Genomic DNA, 17232 nt, shown 5'->3' on the forward strand with positions numbered 1-17232 from the left:
TTTTCAATAGTTACCTTTATATATAGAAAGTAAAATCTAACTTTAAGTCACATAATATGTTGTGGCAGCTATGCCGTTTCCCTACAGGCACATCAGGTGCTATTCAGGTGTCACATCAAGTCAATGATTTATGGGATTCCTTACAGAAATGGGCTTCCCTAGTGGTTCAGCTGGTAAAGAATCTGCCTGCAATGCAGGAGACCTGGGTTCGATCCCTAAGTTGGGAAGATCCCCTGGAGAAGAGAACGGCTACCCACTCCAGTATTCTGGCCTGGAGAATCCCATGGATTGTATAGTCCACGGGGTCGAAAAGAGTCAGACACGACTGAGTGACTTCCACTTACGGAAATGGAAAACCTTTCATAAAATATCAGATTTTCTTACCTATGTTTCTTCTAACATCTGATATGTTAAATTAATATGATATTTTTCATCTGTTTGTGGAATCTCTTGGTAGTAACATGGTAGAAAAAAACACGGGATTAGGAGGGAGAGGACTTGGGTGTCACTAAATATGTAGGCTGAGTTAGGCCTCTGGTTCTCTATCTGTAAAATAAGAGACTTGATAAAAGATGTCTAAGTTGTCTCCTGACTCTTAAATCTTGAGATGCCTGCTACAGCATGGATGAAACTTGAAGACATTTTGCTAAGTGAAAGAAGCCAGATGCACATGGGGTGAGTGAGTGAAAGTCGCTCAGTTGTGTCCGGCTCTTTGTGACCCCAGGGGCTATATGGTGCATGGAATTCTCCAAGCCAGAATACTGGAGTGGTAGCCTTTCCCTTTTCCGGGGATCTTCCCAACGCAGGGATCGAACCCAGGTCTCCCGCATTGTAGGTGGATTCTTTACCAGCTGAGTTCTCAGGGAAGCCCCAGATGCAAATGACCATGTATTTATGAATCCATTCATATGAAATGTCCAGACTAAGCACATGGGCAGGAACAGAATGTGAATTAGCGGTTTCCAGGGGCGGGGGGAGGAGAGTGACTGCTGATAGGGACCAGGTTTCTATTTGGGGTGGCGAAATGTCCCGGAACTCGATGGTGGTGAGGATTATGCAACCTTGTGAAAATACTGAAGATCACTGAGTTATATACCTTAGAAGGGTGAATTTCTGGTGGTGCACAAATTATACCAATAAAAATAATAGATTTAACTTAAAAAAAAAATTCTGGCCTCACCTATCGCTCGGCTGAGCGTCTGAGCCGCCCGGGTCCAGAGCGCAGTCGGCGAGGCCACCGCACCTGCAGCACGCTAGGGCTGCCGAACCAGCACCTCGCCTCCCGCCGCCCGATCTCCTCCCCCCGCGCCGGGTGTCCCATGACCCTCGAGCCCCCCGGCCGGCGACAATGACCACTTCCCTACAAGATGGGCAGAGCGCCGCGTGTCGGGCGCCTGCCCGGGACTCGCCGCCGGCCGCCCAGGTGTGCGGCGCTGCCCAGGAGAGGAGCGACGCCCGCCACCTGGCGCCGGCCCCCTGGCTGCACGCGCGGGCGCTCCTGCCCCCTCCGGACGCGACCCGCGGCTGTGCGGCAGACAGGAGAAAAAAAGAAAGATCTTGATGTTCTGGAAATGCCATCTATTCCAAACCCTTTTCCTGAGCTTGCTGCTCTCCATTTACATCTGTGTTGTCAGCAGACCTGTTTCCCGAAGCAAATTCAAGGGAAAAACAGGTAATTAAAGTATACAGTGAAGATGAAACCAGCAGAGCTTTAGAGGTACCCAGTGACATAACTGCCCGGGATGTTTGCCAGCTGTTGATCCTGAAGAATCATTACATTGATGACCACAGCTGGACCCTTTTTGAGCACCTGCCTCATGTAGGTCTAGAAAGAACAATAGAAGACCAGGAGCTGGTGACTGAAGTGCTATCTAACTGGGGGATGGAAGAAGAAAATAAGCTATACTTTAGAAAAAATTATGCCAAATATGAATTCTTTAAAAACCCAATGTACTTTTTCCTAGAGCATATGGTGTCTTTTGCAACTGAGACCAATGGTGACATATCCCCCCCCCACACAGATTTTGCAGATGTTTTTAAGTTCAAGCACATATCCTGAAATCCATGGCTTCCTACATCCAAAAGAACAGGGAAAGAAGTCCTGGAAAAAGATTTACTTCCTTTTAAGAAGATCCGGTTTATATTTTTCTACTAAAGGGACATCAAAGGAACCACAGCATTTGCAGTTTTTCAGCGAATTTTGGCAATAGCGATATTTATGTGTCACTGGCAGGCAAAAAAAAAAAAAACAAAAAAACACGCAGCACCGACTAACCATGGATTCTGCTTTAAGCCTAACAAAGCAGGAGGGCCCCGAGACCTGAAAATGCTCTGTGCAGAAGAAGAGCAGAGTAGGATGTGCTGGGTCACCGCGATTAGATTGCTTAAGTATGGCATGCAGCTGTACCGGAATTACATGCATCCATATCAAGGCAGAAGTGGCTATAGTTCTCAGAGTATATCTCCCATGAGAAGTAAATCAGAGAATTCCCTGGTAGCAATGGACTTCTCAGGCCAGAAAACCAGAGTTACAGAAAATCCCACTGAAGCCTTTTCCGTTGCAGTTGAAGAAGGACAAGCTTGGAGGAAAAAAGGATGTTTACGCCTGGGCAGTCATGGTAGCCCCACCTCGTCTTCACAGAGCTCTGCCACAAACTTGGCTATCCATCAGTCCCAACCATGGTTTCACCACAAAATTTCTAGAGAGGAAGCTCAGCAATTAATTATTCAGCAAGGTCTAGTGGATGGAGTTTTCTTGGTACGGGATAGTCAGAGTAACCCCAAAACTTTTGTACTGTCAATGAGTCATGGACAAAAAAATAAAGCACTTTCAAATTATACCAGTGGAAGATGATGGAGAGATGTTCCACACCCTAGATGAGACATACAAGATTTACGGATCTAATCCAGTTGGTGGAGTTCTATCAACTCAATAAGGGCGTTCTTCTTGCAAGCTGAAACATTATTGTGCTAGGATTGCACTTTAGCCAAACCAGAAGTGACTTGTTAAACTGTTGAGGAAAAAGAACTCAAGAAAAAGACCATAAATAAGGGTGAAGGCATTGACATGGTGAAAATAATCTATTTCACCTACAATTACAAAAAAATAGTTTGTACATTACAAATAATTCAAGATTTGGATTGATGTTACCTTTATCATTTAAAAATTCATTAGTTGAAATTAAACCTCAGAAAAAAATGAAAAAAAAATTCTATGAGAACATTAGACATCAGGGTGAGTCCCAGCCCTATCCCTCACTTGCTGTAAGACACTTGGCAGGTCATTCACTTTTCTAGTTCTAGGTTTTCTCACCTGTTAAATTGTTGTTATTTAGTTGCTAAGTCACATCTAACTCTTTGCAACCCCATGGACTGTAGCCCAGGAGGCTTCTCTGTCCGTGGAATTTCCCAGACAAGAATACTGGAATGGGTTATCATTTTCTTCTCCAGGGGATCTTCCCAACTCAGGAACTGAACCTGTGTCTCCTGCATTGGCTGGCAGCTTCTTTACCACTGAGTTGCCAGGGAAGCCTACACCTGTTAAATAGGAATAAATAAAAATCCCATTCTCAGAACTGTATAACAATTTAATGTGGGAATTCCCTGGTAGTCCAGTGGTTAGGACTCAGTGCTTTCACTGCCAAAGGCCTGGGTTCAATCCCTGGTCAGGGAACTAAGATCCTGCAAGGTGTATGGCATGACCAAAAAAAAAAAAAAAAAGATTTAATGAAATAATTAGGGTGGAGAATAAGGTACAAAGTAGATATGCCTGGAGAGTCTGAAGAAGATACTAAGGTATGACAATTCAAACATTTATCATATGTTTATTATAGGTCATTTTTTGCATTTGACTGAATTCTAATAGATTTTTATAATGATCACTTTGAACTGTGCATAAACATGTGGGCTGTCAGCTCATCATCATTGCCCTTCACATTTTTTCCTTCACTTTTCTCTGCTTTGTGTCTTTTCTAACAGAGACAATCAGATGTAGAGAAAACTGCTTCCTTTATGAGAAAATTCCTATTCTCTCTGAGCTTTAGCTTTCTTAGAAGTGTGTGTGTGTGTGTGTGTGTGTGAGTCGCGCAGTCATGTCCAATTTTTGTGACCCCATGGACTTTAGCCCGCCAGGTTCCTCTGTCCATGGGATGCTCCAGGCAAGAATACTGGAGTGGGTTGCCATGGCCTCCTCCAAGGGATCCTCCCAACCCAGGGATCGAACCTGCATCTCTTACGTCTCCTGCATTGGCAGGTGGGCTCTTTACCACTAGTGCCAGCTGGGAAGCCCCTGCATTGGCAGACAGATTACCTCTAGTGCCCAGTCTTTTCCAGAAGTGTTCTTGGATTTTAGAGCAAAATCCAAGAAAATCCCGTTGCCTTGCTCAGCTGTGCTCAATCTCCTTCCCAGTTTATTCTTCTGTGTATCTCTCAAACATGGCTGTTCCCAAGACTTTTCTTGACAACACTTGCTCCTCGCCCCACGTGCTCTTCAGGGCTCAGGGCTAATATGGAGCCATTTTTTGCACCTGTGAAGACGTGCCTGTTGTTAACCTAGTGCAATGTTTCCTTATCTGCTAGGAAAGAACCTCTCCACTGAGCCGGCCACCTGCAGTCCACCATGCGCTCAGCCGTCTCCGCATCTCAGCCTTCCCCTCCATGACCCAGAAACAAAAGGGGCCCAAAGGGGTCAAAAGGCGAGCCAGGGCCACCAGGATCTGTAGCAGCAGGTCTCTTCTCCTTGGCCCGTGTCTGTGCCATCCCCTGGCTGATCCTTTTCATAATATACCCCCGTCAGCTTCCGTGGCTGTAACTGACACCTGTGTGGTGCTAAAACCCACGTCCTGTTTTAGCTTCGGACTAAATGAAAGAGAGTCATCTCAGTTTCGGACTCTCTTGAGAGTTCAAGTGAAGTTCGAGGTTCAACACACCCATCATCTAAGGAGTAGCTCTTGCATCAGGCTGTGCCACGTGCTGGGTATTCAGAAGACGCAATCCCCTTTCATTCATTCACTCACTCACTCACTCATTCAACAGTATTTACTGAGAACCTGTTATGTGCTAAGCACTGCACTGGGTGCTAAAGTATAGCAGCCCTTAATGCGGAAGTGGTTTCGAATGGCATAAAGTTTCCATTCTCTTCGGGGTAGAGTGAGATGATTAGTTATTTAGCTGTATTTCTGATCACTGCAATGAAGGAGAAATACAGAGTACTGTGAGGTCACATAGAAGGGGAACCTGGCCTTGTCTTGGGGGAGGGGTGTGTCTTCAGTGGCTTCCCTGCAGAAGTGGCGTGTTAGGTGAGATGTGAAGGATACAAATGTATTTCATCTTCCAGTTGTCATGTGTGACATGCACTGCTCTGAAATATTACAGATGCTAGCTCACTTCATCTTCACAATAAACCTGGGAGGTAGGTACCCGCATTGTCTCCTGTTTAGAGTGGAGAAACCACATCACAGAGAGATAGTATAGCTTGGCAAATTCACAGAACTCATAAGCAGTGTGCTCCAAACCTGTCCCTTCCTGGCTTTTATGATCTATTCAACTTCAGGTCTTAAGGCCCCCACGGCCCCCTAGCTCCGGTTTACCCGGTTTCTAAGTCACTTCTCACTAATGAATGAATGTGAAGTCACTCAGTCGAATCCGACTCTTTGCAATCCCATGGACTGTAGCCTACCAGGTTCTTCCGTCCATGGGATTTTCCAGGCAAGAATACTGGAGTGGGTTGCCATTTCCTTCTCCAGGGGATCTTCCCAACCCAGGGATTGAACCTGGGTCTCCCGCATTGCAGACAGACGCTTTACCATCTGAGCCACCAGGGAAGCCCCGGCTTCTTGCTGAGGCTGGCCATGTATTGGATGCCTCCAATGCCCAGACTTGCTTTAGTTGCCCCGAGGTCAGTATTACTATTGCTCGTGGGAAGTGATGATTCGCTGTTGCCCTCGGAGCTGCAGCTTCAATTCCAACCTCGGAATAAGTCTCAGAACCAGGCTCCAGGTTGGCACCTCTGTTTCCCTGAGAGAGCAGGCAGCCTGTGCCCTGGCTGGCCCCCTGCCTCAGTGCTCCATCCCACAGTACCCCAAAGGGTCAGGACACTGCTTCAAGGCCCAGGGCCCTGCTCTACACCCGGAGAACCACCCGCCTCACCTCCAGACTGGGCGCTTAGACCCGGATGCCAGCTCAGATTCAGCCCACAGTTGCTGCAGCCCGGGGAGGTTGCAGTTTGAGAGCAAACCACAAGCGCTGGTTTGTGCTAGAGAAGGGCTGAAGCGGGTTCTCCTGCGTCTTCACCTTGAGGATTAGGCAAGCTGCTCAGCACCCAGCCCCCTGCTCAAACCAGTGACTTTTCTTGGCCCATCTTCTCAGAATTTCCACCCTGTAGGGTTTCCCCAAGTCCCTCTTTCTCTGCTCACCCCACCTGCTCCATAACCTTATCCAGATCAGATTTGCATGACTGATGGATGCAAGTGATACCAATTCTTGCCCCTTCCCAGTTCCTTCTCCTGAGTCATAAGCTTGTGTGACCAGTTGCCTACATATTACCATCATTAGAATGTCCCATAGGTATGCTGACCAGCTAGGTGGGTGCTGAGAAAAAGAGCTGTCAAGGACAGCCCAGTTACCAGTTACCAGTCAGCTAATGCCATGATGATGCTTGTTACAGACCAGTTCAAAACCAGGCAATTCAGAACAAGAAGCATCTACTTTCTTCTTTCAGATGTCTGCGGGTCGGCCAGCATGGCTCTGCCTGGGCATTTACACTGGCGGGGCTGGGCTCTGAGTCTGCTCAGCTTTGCTGGTCATTCTACTAGCAACTCTGGGCATGTTCTTATGTGACAGTAGGAAGGCAAAAGTCAAGGCAAACCACACAGCCTGTCTAAAGTCTCCAGAGACACCGTGTCTGCTCACATTCCATGGACCAAGGCTTGTCAAATGGACAAGTCCAAAGTTAGTGTGTCAGAGAAGTATACTCTGCCCCTTGGTGAGGGGTAGTGAGTGAGACAATGTTTGCAGAACAGTATTTTCATCAATCACACCAAGTTTCTGGAACGAGCAGCTAAGTGGATAAGAGGTCCCATTTACTTCCTTAGTGTATCAGTTAGTTTTTGCTGTGTAACAAACTGTCCCAAAAATACAGTGGCTTGAAACAACAAACAATTGTTACTCCTCAAAATTTGTTGTGTTGCTAAAATGGTTTCTTCGGTCACAGCCAGGAGGGCTGATTTTACTAGTGATGCTTACACATCTGTGTTCATCTGGAGGGTCAGCTGGTGCTAGCTAGCATGGGATGGCCTCATTTACATGTCTGGACATTGGCCAGTGTCCAGTGTTGGGGCAGTGGAGATGACCAGACCATTTGTCTCTCTTGGTTAGGCAGGCTAGTGAGGTTCATTTACTGTGAAGTGGTCACAAGGTTCCCAAGAGCAAAAGGTTCCCAAAGTGCTGCACACACTTTTCAAGCATCACCTTTGCTAATGTCCTGTTGGGCCAAAGCAAGTCACAAGGCCAAGACCAGTTTCAAGAGATGGAGAAATAAACCTCGTTTCTTGATGAGTGGAGTACAGAGTTACTTAGCAGTTAGATGTGCAGGTAGGAATGAAAAGCATATGTGGCCATGCTTATAACCTACCACACTTCACTACAGCAAAGACACTCTCATTTTACAAAACACAAACCCTAAGCACTTCACAAGTGTCAGATTATCTGATGCTCATAACAATCCCATGAGGCAGGTACTGTCTTTTTTTTTTTTTTAATATTTACTTATTTGTCTGTGTTGGATCTTAGTTGCTGCATGCGGGGCCTTTGTTGCTTTCCGTGGGATCTCTCTTTTCAGTGCACGAACTTTCTAGGTGCCTAGGTTCTCTAGTTTTGTCACGCAGGCTCTCTAGTTGTGGCAGGCGGGCTCTCAAGTGCTCAGACTCAGTAGTAAGGCCAGTGCTATTGTTATTCTCGTTTTACAGATGAGGAAACTGAGACACAAATGGATTGAGTAACTTCAGTAACTTGCCCCAGATCACACGGCTCATAGGGGATTTGAACCACACGGAGTGGCCTCTGAGTTTGGACTCTGAAGTACTAAACTATACTAACTCTTTTTTTATGGTATTTTTATTATTAATCTATTTATTTGGCTGCACTGGGTCTTAGTTGCAGCACGTGGGGTCTTTAGTTGTGTCTTGTGAACTCTGAGTTGTGGCATGTGGGGTCTAGTTCCCAGACCAGGAATCGAACTCAGATGCCCTGCTTTGGGAGCGTGGAGTCTTAGCCACTGGACCACCACAGAAGTCCCACTATATTAACTCTTGATGGGATAGTCTCCCTCCTCACCATCCTCTTCCTCCTCTAATAATAATAGTAATACTGGGAGCTGGACAGACTACTTCCAGCAGTATATCCGAGAAAGAAAGCTGACCATCTCCTACATGGACAATGAGCAGAACAAAAGACATGTCCAGATGGATTGTGTCCCTTTGAGAATGAATCAAGAGGAAAAGAGCAACTGCATGGGTCCTGTGAAAATGGGGCTAAGTTGCGATTGCATCCTCAATTTGACTTTTTGAGAAAGTCTTTTAGTATGTGTTTTATTTTCACTCCCCCTTGATCACTTTGGTTACTTTTCTATTCTATGCTCATAGCCAGATCTCTTTTTTGATAAGAAACATTTCACACATGTAAGACTGCACCAACAATAATAAATACTTCTGTATCTGTCCTAATTATCACATGGATATTACTCATTTTCCAAATTTCCTTAAGATCTCTTGAAAAAGAGATTAAAATATTGCAGATGACTTGTATCAGTTAGCTTTTGCTGTGTAACAAAGCACCCCCAAGCAGTAGCTTAAATGATCAACTATTTAGTTCTCAATTGCAGGTGAAAAAGAGATTCAGAGAGGATATGTCTGATCATCAGCATGTAGCAAAGATGATAAAAGAACCTAAATCTTTGGACTTCTGGTCTAAGGGATTTTCTACTGTGTCATTCATTTTATTCTATTATTTTTTAAAAATTTATTTTATTTGCTTGCATTGAGTCTCAACTGTGGCATGTAGGATCCTCCCTGTGGTGAGCAGGCTCAGTAGTTTTGGTGTGAGCGTGTGGGCTTAATTGCCCCACAGCATGTGAGATCTTAATTCCCGGGCCAGGGATCGAACACATGTCCCCCTCACTGCAAGCTGGATTCTCAACCACTGGACCATCAGGGAAATCCCTTTGTGACTCATTTAAGAGTCTCAAGCTCTACTAACTGAGCAAGCCAGATGAAGATACTGTGGCATGCATTCTGGAGAAGGCATTCAATGTATATTTTTGTAGACATTTTATGGGGATCAGTTCAGTTCAGTCACTCAGTCGTGTCCTACTCTTTGTGACCCCATGAACCACAGCACTCCAGGCCTCCCTGTCCATCACCGACTCCCGAAGTCCACCCAAACCCATGTCCATTGAGTCAGTGATGCCATCCAACCATCTCATCCTCTGTTGTCCCCTTGTCCTCCTGCCCTCAATCTTTCCCAGCATCAGGGTCTTTTCCAATGAGTCAGCTCTTTGAATCAGGTGGCCAAAGTATTGGAGTTTCAGCTTCAACATCAGTCCTTCCAATGAACACCCAGGACTGACCTTTAGGATGGACAGGTTGGATATTTCTGGGTATTTTTAAAGAACCCTGGAAGTTTGTTGTACCAGTCATTAGGTCTCATGTCACAAGTTCTGCTTTTCCCTTTTCTTTAACATAATCCTTTCTGACTATCTGATATTTTCACCATAATACTTCTGAATATTGTTTTCAGTGAGTATTATTTTAAATGATTAGGTGGATTTCCTAAGAAAACATCTATAAAACTGGGATGTATGACCTTGATTAATTAGAACACTTTAGAATGCATCAGAATCACCTAAAGAACTGATTAAAGTACAGAAATACTGGGCCCCCAGACCCAGCGTTCCTAGGTCAGTAGGTCTGGGTAGGCCCAGGGATTTACATTTGTTAGTTCCCTACTGATGCTGTTGCTGCTGACCTAGGAACCATGTAAGTGTCACTGACTCAAATGGAAGAGTTGTGTAGGTATACTCTATGTGAGGTTTACATTACAAGCACATTCTTTGTGGTGTTATCTATAATAATAAAAAAATTTAAAACTACCAACATTCCAATATTCTTGTATTATTCCAAATAATACAAGACTTTAAAAATAACTTTGCAAAACATTAAATTAAAAAAGCAAGTTATCTTACTGTTGTGTATCTCTGTATATACACAAGCATACAAGGAAATGGCAACCCACTCCAGTATTCTTGCCTCATAAGTCCCATGAACAGAGGAGCCTGGTGGGCTACAGTCCACGGAGTTGCGAAAGTGTTGGACAAAACTTTAGCAACTAAACAACAACAATTTCAATTAGTATTGACTGATGAAGTCTTTAAAAAGTGATTTTTTCCCCTGTTTGGTTTTCTACACTTATTTTTCCTATGATCATATTTTTTTTTGTGTAGTAAAAAAAAGTTATTAAAAATAAGCATTATAAAGTGTTTTAAGTACAAAAAAAGAGGAATAACTGAAGTCACCCATGATCAATGTTTCTTTTGTTACCTACTAACAGCCAACCCAATCCACTGTTCTCGCCTGGAGAATCCCATGGACAGAGGAGCCTGGTGGGCTGCATTCCATGGGATTGCAAAGAGTTGGACACGACTGAGCGACTGAACCTAACAGCCAGCAGTACTTAAGAGTCTCAGAAAATGTTACTTTCAGCATATTGTTTGAGAATATCCTAAGACAAAGTATCTTGTCAGTCTTCATATGATCAACATCAGAGTTGGTCATGTACAAGCAAGGCAGGACCACTTAGTGTTCAGAGCGATGACTCTGGGGCCAGATTTGAGCTTGAAATTTGTGCTCTGCTGCTATATTACTGGGCAAACTTCTTGACTAATGCATGTATTAGTTTCTTCATTTGTATAATGGGGATGATCACAGCGTACGGTTGTTGTGAGGATTAAATGAAATAAGACACTTAACGATGGCTGTTGTTTCTGTTTTAATTCAGCAGTTGCCTGTTACTAGCAGACAGACACTAATCATTAATGCGTTTTCTGTTTTCCTTATGTCTATAGATCTGGATGTGTGGAGGCCAGCTCTATGTAATCCCCTGCTCTCGAGTTGGACACATCAATAGGCAACACATGACAAACCACTCTGAAGTTATAAAAGCCATGGAATATAACAATCTCAGACTGGTACACATTTGGCTAGATGAATACAAGGTGAAGGATACATCCCTGGTTTGGGAAGATGAGTCAAAACAGAGAGGGACTAGCTCTGAAGAAGCTTTCTACTGCCTTCCAGATACCAAATTTTGTGCTTTTCCTTAAATTAGGGTCCAGGTGGTGCTAGTGGTAAAGAACCCGCCTGCCAATGCAGGTAGACATAAGAGACATGGGTTCCATCCCTGGGTTGGGAAGATCCCCTGGAGAAGGGCATGGCTACCCACTCCAGTATTCTTGCCTGGAGAATCCCATGGACAGAGGAGCCTGGGGGGCAAGGGTCCATAGGATCGCAAAGAGTCAGACAGGACTGAAGCAGCTTAGTACACATGTGCCCTTTCAGTTCCTCACCCACTCATTTTCAGACCCTATTTGCGATTAGTTCCTTCTAACCCACTACACTTGCACCTTACTCATTGTTTTAATCTCTAGGGAAACTCAGGTTTCTCAGAAGTAAATCGACCAAACACGGAGTCTTTTTTTTCTTCCCCAGGTCTATTTTTCATTCCCAAGATTACCCCTCTGCAGCAGACGCCTCTCTGTCCCCATTCCCATGCAAACGTTTTTAGATTCTCTTCCTCGACTCGCTACCAAGTCCCAAGTGATGAGGCTGAAGCGCCACACACGAGGATCTTTGCTACCTCTTTTCCTTTCTGGTCAAAGGTTTTTACATCAAAGCCAGGCCCCTCATGCGTGCATCTCCCCATGCTTTCAGCCTCTTGCCAGGAACTTTAGAATGTGCATATAGAGAATATATAGATGCAGCTTTGTTTTAATTTGAAAGTTCAAACTGATGTGGACAGTAGCCACACGACCTCATTGCAGATACATGGGTAGAAATATGGAAGACTGTCTCTGTGATAGTATATGTCCTGGTGTTGATCTAATATTTCTTTATTATTATTTTAAATTATAAAAGTAATAATACTTCAAATTCTTTAGTAAGCAGGGCAATATGAATTAAAACCTCAATGAGATATTTTTACACAGCCACCCGGAGGGGCGAAACATTTTTGAAGCCTGACAGGATCATGTGTGGGCAAGTCTCAGACACTGTGGGTGGGAGTGTTAATTGTTACAAACTCCTTTTGGGAAACAGTTTGGCACTATTGAATAAAATAATAAAAGATAATGACTATCCCATGAGCTAGCAAGTCCATCCTGTGTAGACACTACAGAATGGGTGCTTCTGTGCACCGCAACAGATGAACAGGAATGTTTATAAACAGCATTGATTGTGTTAGCCAAAACAGAATGCAACCCAAATGCTTATCAGGAGGGGAATGGAATATGATAAATATGATATGTTTAATCGATATACTTCTATGTAGCAATGAAAATTAACCAACTTTAGACACACATACAGCAGCATAGGTAAATCTTCAAGACAGTGAATAAAAGAAGCCAAACACAATAGCATACATACTGTATTTTTCCATTTCTATAAAGTTAAAAACATAATATCAAACCATATCATTTATGCATGAATAATTAGATATCAATGCTAGAAAGAAAAGCAAAGAAATGAACACATAATCAGAATAGCACTTGAAACTTAAGAGGAAGAATTATGATCATGAAGGAAAAGGCAAGTGGCTTCTGAGGTACTGGTTTTGTTCTATTTCTTGACCTAGCCAAGTTTATTCAGGTTGATTTTTTTGATAATTCATTAAGGTGCACATTTATATTTTATGTGCTTCTTTTGTATGCTTATTGTATTTCCTGATGTTTAAAAATTACTTTTAAAAAGGTGAAGCATCTGCATTTTTAAAAGTCTTACGGTATTGAAAAGTATGAAGTGAAAAGTAAGCTTCTGAAGCCCATAGTTCTACCCCTCAGAAGTCATCACTAACTTACTCTCTGTAGTTTCTGTTACATTCACATACACAGGAGTATATAGCCTTTTCTTTTACATAACTAGATTTGAGCATCAGTATTTTGTTTTAGAATTTTCCATTTATTTATATAATTTAAAAACATACTTTCAAAGTCTTAAAATCAGAACATATAAACATGTCACTCTTTTAAATATTTCCTTTGAATAGATTTCCTAAAATTGATCCCATTAATAAACAGCCCCCATAGATGACATTCTGATCGTCTCAGCTTTTTGTTATTCCTTAACTCTGCTGAAATGAACATCCTTTTCCCATGTCTTTTTGCACATTTGTAGAGATATATCTTGAATAAATCTGGAAACATGGACTCATGGGCCATGAATTAGTGCCTGCCTAAATCCTGATGAATGTCCAAACTGTGCTTCAGTGTCTACACCGTGGCGGAGGGAGAAACTGAAGCCAGGATGCCCTCCTCCAGAGCCAGTTTCCCCTTAGCCACCGCACCACCCTCTGTTTCTGAAACCACTGAAGTGTTGACGGGGACTGGGGAGTGAGGGGTTCTGTCCTGTAGCCTCACTGGGAGATCAGGAGAAAGGGGGAACACTACCACAGGTAACTGTGATTCTGGGCTCTTGAGAAGCAGGACCTAGGTCTCCTAGTGCCTCTAGCCGCTTTCATCACGGCGGTCACAGCACAGCCTGCGAACAGCTGTGGCTGAGTGAGTCCCAGGTCTCATGTGTCTGCCCTCCCCACACAGAGGAAAAGGCTTATTGTTGATTGTTTTGTTTTAGTTCAGATGATGAAAATATATACTGCTCTGTTAGATGATGAAATTAGATTCTGCTCTGTTAGATATCATGACTTGATGGACAAAGATTTGTTTGGTTTCATGAAATGATTCTTTCCATTTAGGAACAGTTTTTTCTACGAAGACCCGCTCTGAAGTCTGCTGCCTATGGAAACATCAGTGAGCGTGTTGAGTTAAGGAAACGATTGGGTTGCAAGTCATTTCAGTGGTATTTGGATACTATCTTCCCAGAATTGGAGGCATCTGAGATAATCTCATGAGAGGAATACCAGTCGTTTTCATTAAAAAAGGGTTAAAAAGTCCCCTAGTCCTTCAACATAGAGAAGGGACAAGTTTGGACCATTATGAAATTATGTGAAATACAATAATAAATACAACCAGAATGGTTGACACCAGAATTGCCTTTTTTCCTCCCTTTAATGATGGCTCTGGGTACTTAGTTCAAGGCAAGACCTTGAACATTGGAAATGCATGTTGTCACACAGTTTAGACTATCAAAATTGATTGAGATGCAGTGTATCATTTCCAATAATTTGCCAAGCCTCAGGTGGCACTAGTGGTAAAGAACTCACCTGCCAAAGCAGGAGACTAAAGAGAGGCAGGCTCAGTCCCTGGGTAGGGAAGATCGTAGGAAATGGCAACCCACTCCAGTTTTCTTGCCTGGAAAATTCCGTGGATGGAAGAGCCTGGTGGCCCACAGTCCATGGGGCCACAAAGAGTCGGACGTGACTGAGCACAGCACATTTGCCAAGCCTACTTCGCCCTGGTAGACCATAGGGAGTGCTCCACTCATGGGCAACTCAATTCCTACCGCAGATAGGTGACTGGGGCCAGTGGCCTCCCCAGAAAGACATTCTCAGAGAGCCTTGGTTGGCCCATACTAATTTTGGCTCAACTGTATTGAGCTCCTTTTTCGCTGCTGGTGCAGATGCTGATCCTTATGCCTTGCTTGATTGGTTTCCTGAGTTTTTAATGTCCAGCCACTTGCCTGGATAACCCAGCTCTCCAGCCCAGCCTCCCCATTTGTTCCTGTCAGCCCTTCAGTTAATCGGAGACATTCCCTCTTCCTGGCTTCTGATTTTGCCTTTTTCCTGCCTGTTCCCTCCTAAGGCTCTGGCCTACAGCTCTCCTGACACTCCTTGGCCCGCACGCCTTGTCGATAATCTGTGTTTGATGTGACTTGAGAACTGTTTAGCTGGGATTGGGGAGGAAGTAACGAGCTTCCATATCTATGCCAGGTGGACACACTCCCGGGTGTCTTAAAGTACTTCTGTGAGGCTAGGGGGATGGCGGTGGCATTCACCATGGTGCACGCAGCTAGAAAAGTGAAAATATATTTAATCCAAAAACAAAGAGAATGAGAAAATGAGGGAAGGAACATATTAAAAGGAGTAGAAAGGAGGAGACTTAGAATCACTAAACATAGCTTCTGCTAGAGAAAATATAGTTTTACATAGCAGGAAACAACTTATCTATTAAGCTCATTCTACCAACAACTGAATGGTCAGCTCAGGCCGTGTGTGTCTAGGTGCTGGGACACAGCAAACAATGGCGCAGGTAAACATCCATCTCTTCATGGAGCTCGTGTTTTTTGAAATAATATATACAGTGTAAAAAAAAAACACCAGTTTATAATGTCTTTAAACCCATGGTGTTTGGCAAAATACTCTATAAAATCTATTGCTAGAAAGAGATGGGGAAAACCTGTGCCCATATGGTACCGGGCTTCCCAGGTGGTGCTAGTGGTAAGGAATCCACCTGCCAATGCAGGAGATGCAGGTTCAATCCCTGGGTCAGGAAGATCCCCTGAGGTAGGTAATGGCAACCCACTCCAGAATTCCTGCCTGGAAAATTCTATGGGCAGAGGAGCCTGGGGGGCTACAATCCATGGGGTCGCAGAGTGTCAGACATGACGGAGCACACACAGCACACATGTTTGTTACAGGTGGTTAGGGTGACTTGACTGAGCTTCTACAAAGTCAATCTGGCAGAACAAAGTAATAGCCACATTATTATCATATTCTTGGCACATATTTATACCTTAGCTGCTTCTAGAAAGTAATAAAAAATCAATTGTAATAAATCAATGAATCTATTAAAGTTAGAGTAATATACAAAATAAAAGTTAGGTAGCCAAAGGCAAAAAGAGAATTGTAGTATAAATTCAGAGAATCTTCTTGTTTGGTAAGCATAAAGAAAGATGTAAATACCAACATTGAACCAAGGGGGGAAAAATGTTCTTTTTCTTACAGCCATGGGCCTAACATTGTCTCAGTTTTTTTAACGTAATTTAGTTCAGGTACTAGATAATATGAATGAGTCTTAGAAATGATGTAGAAGGTTGCCCAAACAGTTTCCTCTTGAATATTATTTCAGCTGACTCTGGAAGAGAAAAGAAATCAGAATCAACATCCTAGTGTTTGGTGTGATTGAAAGGAAATCCATACTTGCCCGTAGGTGGCAATTTGGGTTTTTGTATAGAAATTTTAAAATTTGATTTGTATTCTGGAGCTAGTTGAGAAGAATCTGCTCACCTGCACAGTGCTTGTCACAGAACTGTTTTGGGTATGACCAAAAGCTCAGTGAAAGTCGCTCAGTCTGTGTCTGACTTTCTGCGACCCCATGGACTGTAGCCTGCCAGGCTCCTCTGTCCTTGGAATTCTCCAGGCCAGAATACTGGAGTGGGTAGCCGTTCCCTAAACCTTAAATTAGCCAGAGAATTCTATAAGAAAAGCATACTTCCAGGAATTTACCTAAGACACACAGATACGAAATAAAAAAAGAGCCAACATTTACTGAGCGCTCACGGTCTCATGCCCCTTGGTAAGTACTCTGCATAGATGATCTCATTTCATCTACACGACTTTCTAAGATACTAAATAGTTCCTGTTGTTACTGCCATTTCATAAACCAGAAAACTAACATTAGAACTACTCCAGGGTTAGCATTACCAGATTTAGCAAATAAAAGTACAAGATAGGGACTTCCCTGATGGTTCAGTGGGTAAAACTCTGAGCTCCCACTGTGAGGGGTACAGGGGTTCTGTTCCTGGTCAGGGAACTAAGATACATGCTGCACAGCAAAAAAAAAAAAAAGTACAGGATGCCCGGGTGAATTTGAATTTTGAATAAACAATAATAATAGTATAAGTATGTCCCACATATTCCTTGGGATATACCAATGAATTGCTTTCTTTTAACTGAAATTTAAATTTTAGGCCTCCTGTATTTCCTCCGGCAATTATCAGTTCAGTTCAGTTGCTCAGTCGTGTCCGACTCTTTGCAACCCCATGAATCGCAGCACGCCAGGCCTCCCTGTCC

At 43.5% G+C, this 17232-nt stretch overlaps 1 protein-coding gene and 1 pseudogene across 1 annotated transcript in view; both read left to right on the forward strand.

Moving 5' to 3' along the window:
* GALNTL5 (polypeptide N-acetylgalactosaminyltransferase like 5) overlaps positions 1 to 14196 on the forward strand; it is a 56076-nt gene extending 41880 nt beyond the window's left edge. The window contains exons 9-10 of the mRNA XM_043872605.1: positions 11117 to 11266; positions 14017 to 14196. Coding sequence (XP_043728540.1) covers positions 11117 to 11266; positions 14017 to 14172 — 306 coding nt within the window. The 3' untranslated portion in view covers positions 14173 to 14196. The remainder of the gene's footprint in view (positions 1 to 11116; positions 11267 to 14016) is intronic.
* On the forward strand, positions 1349 to 2987 carry LOC122674348 (annotated as a pseudogene).
* Positions 14197 to 17232: the final 3036 nt, after the last annotated feature.

This window comes from Cervus elaphus, chromosome 18, assembly GCF_910594005.1.
Source record: "Cervus elaphus chromosome 18, mCerEla1.1, whole genome shotgun sequence".
Classification (NCBI taxonomy): Eukaryota; Metazoa; Chordata; class Mammalia; order Artiodactyla; family Cervidae; genus Cervus; species Cervus elaphus.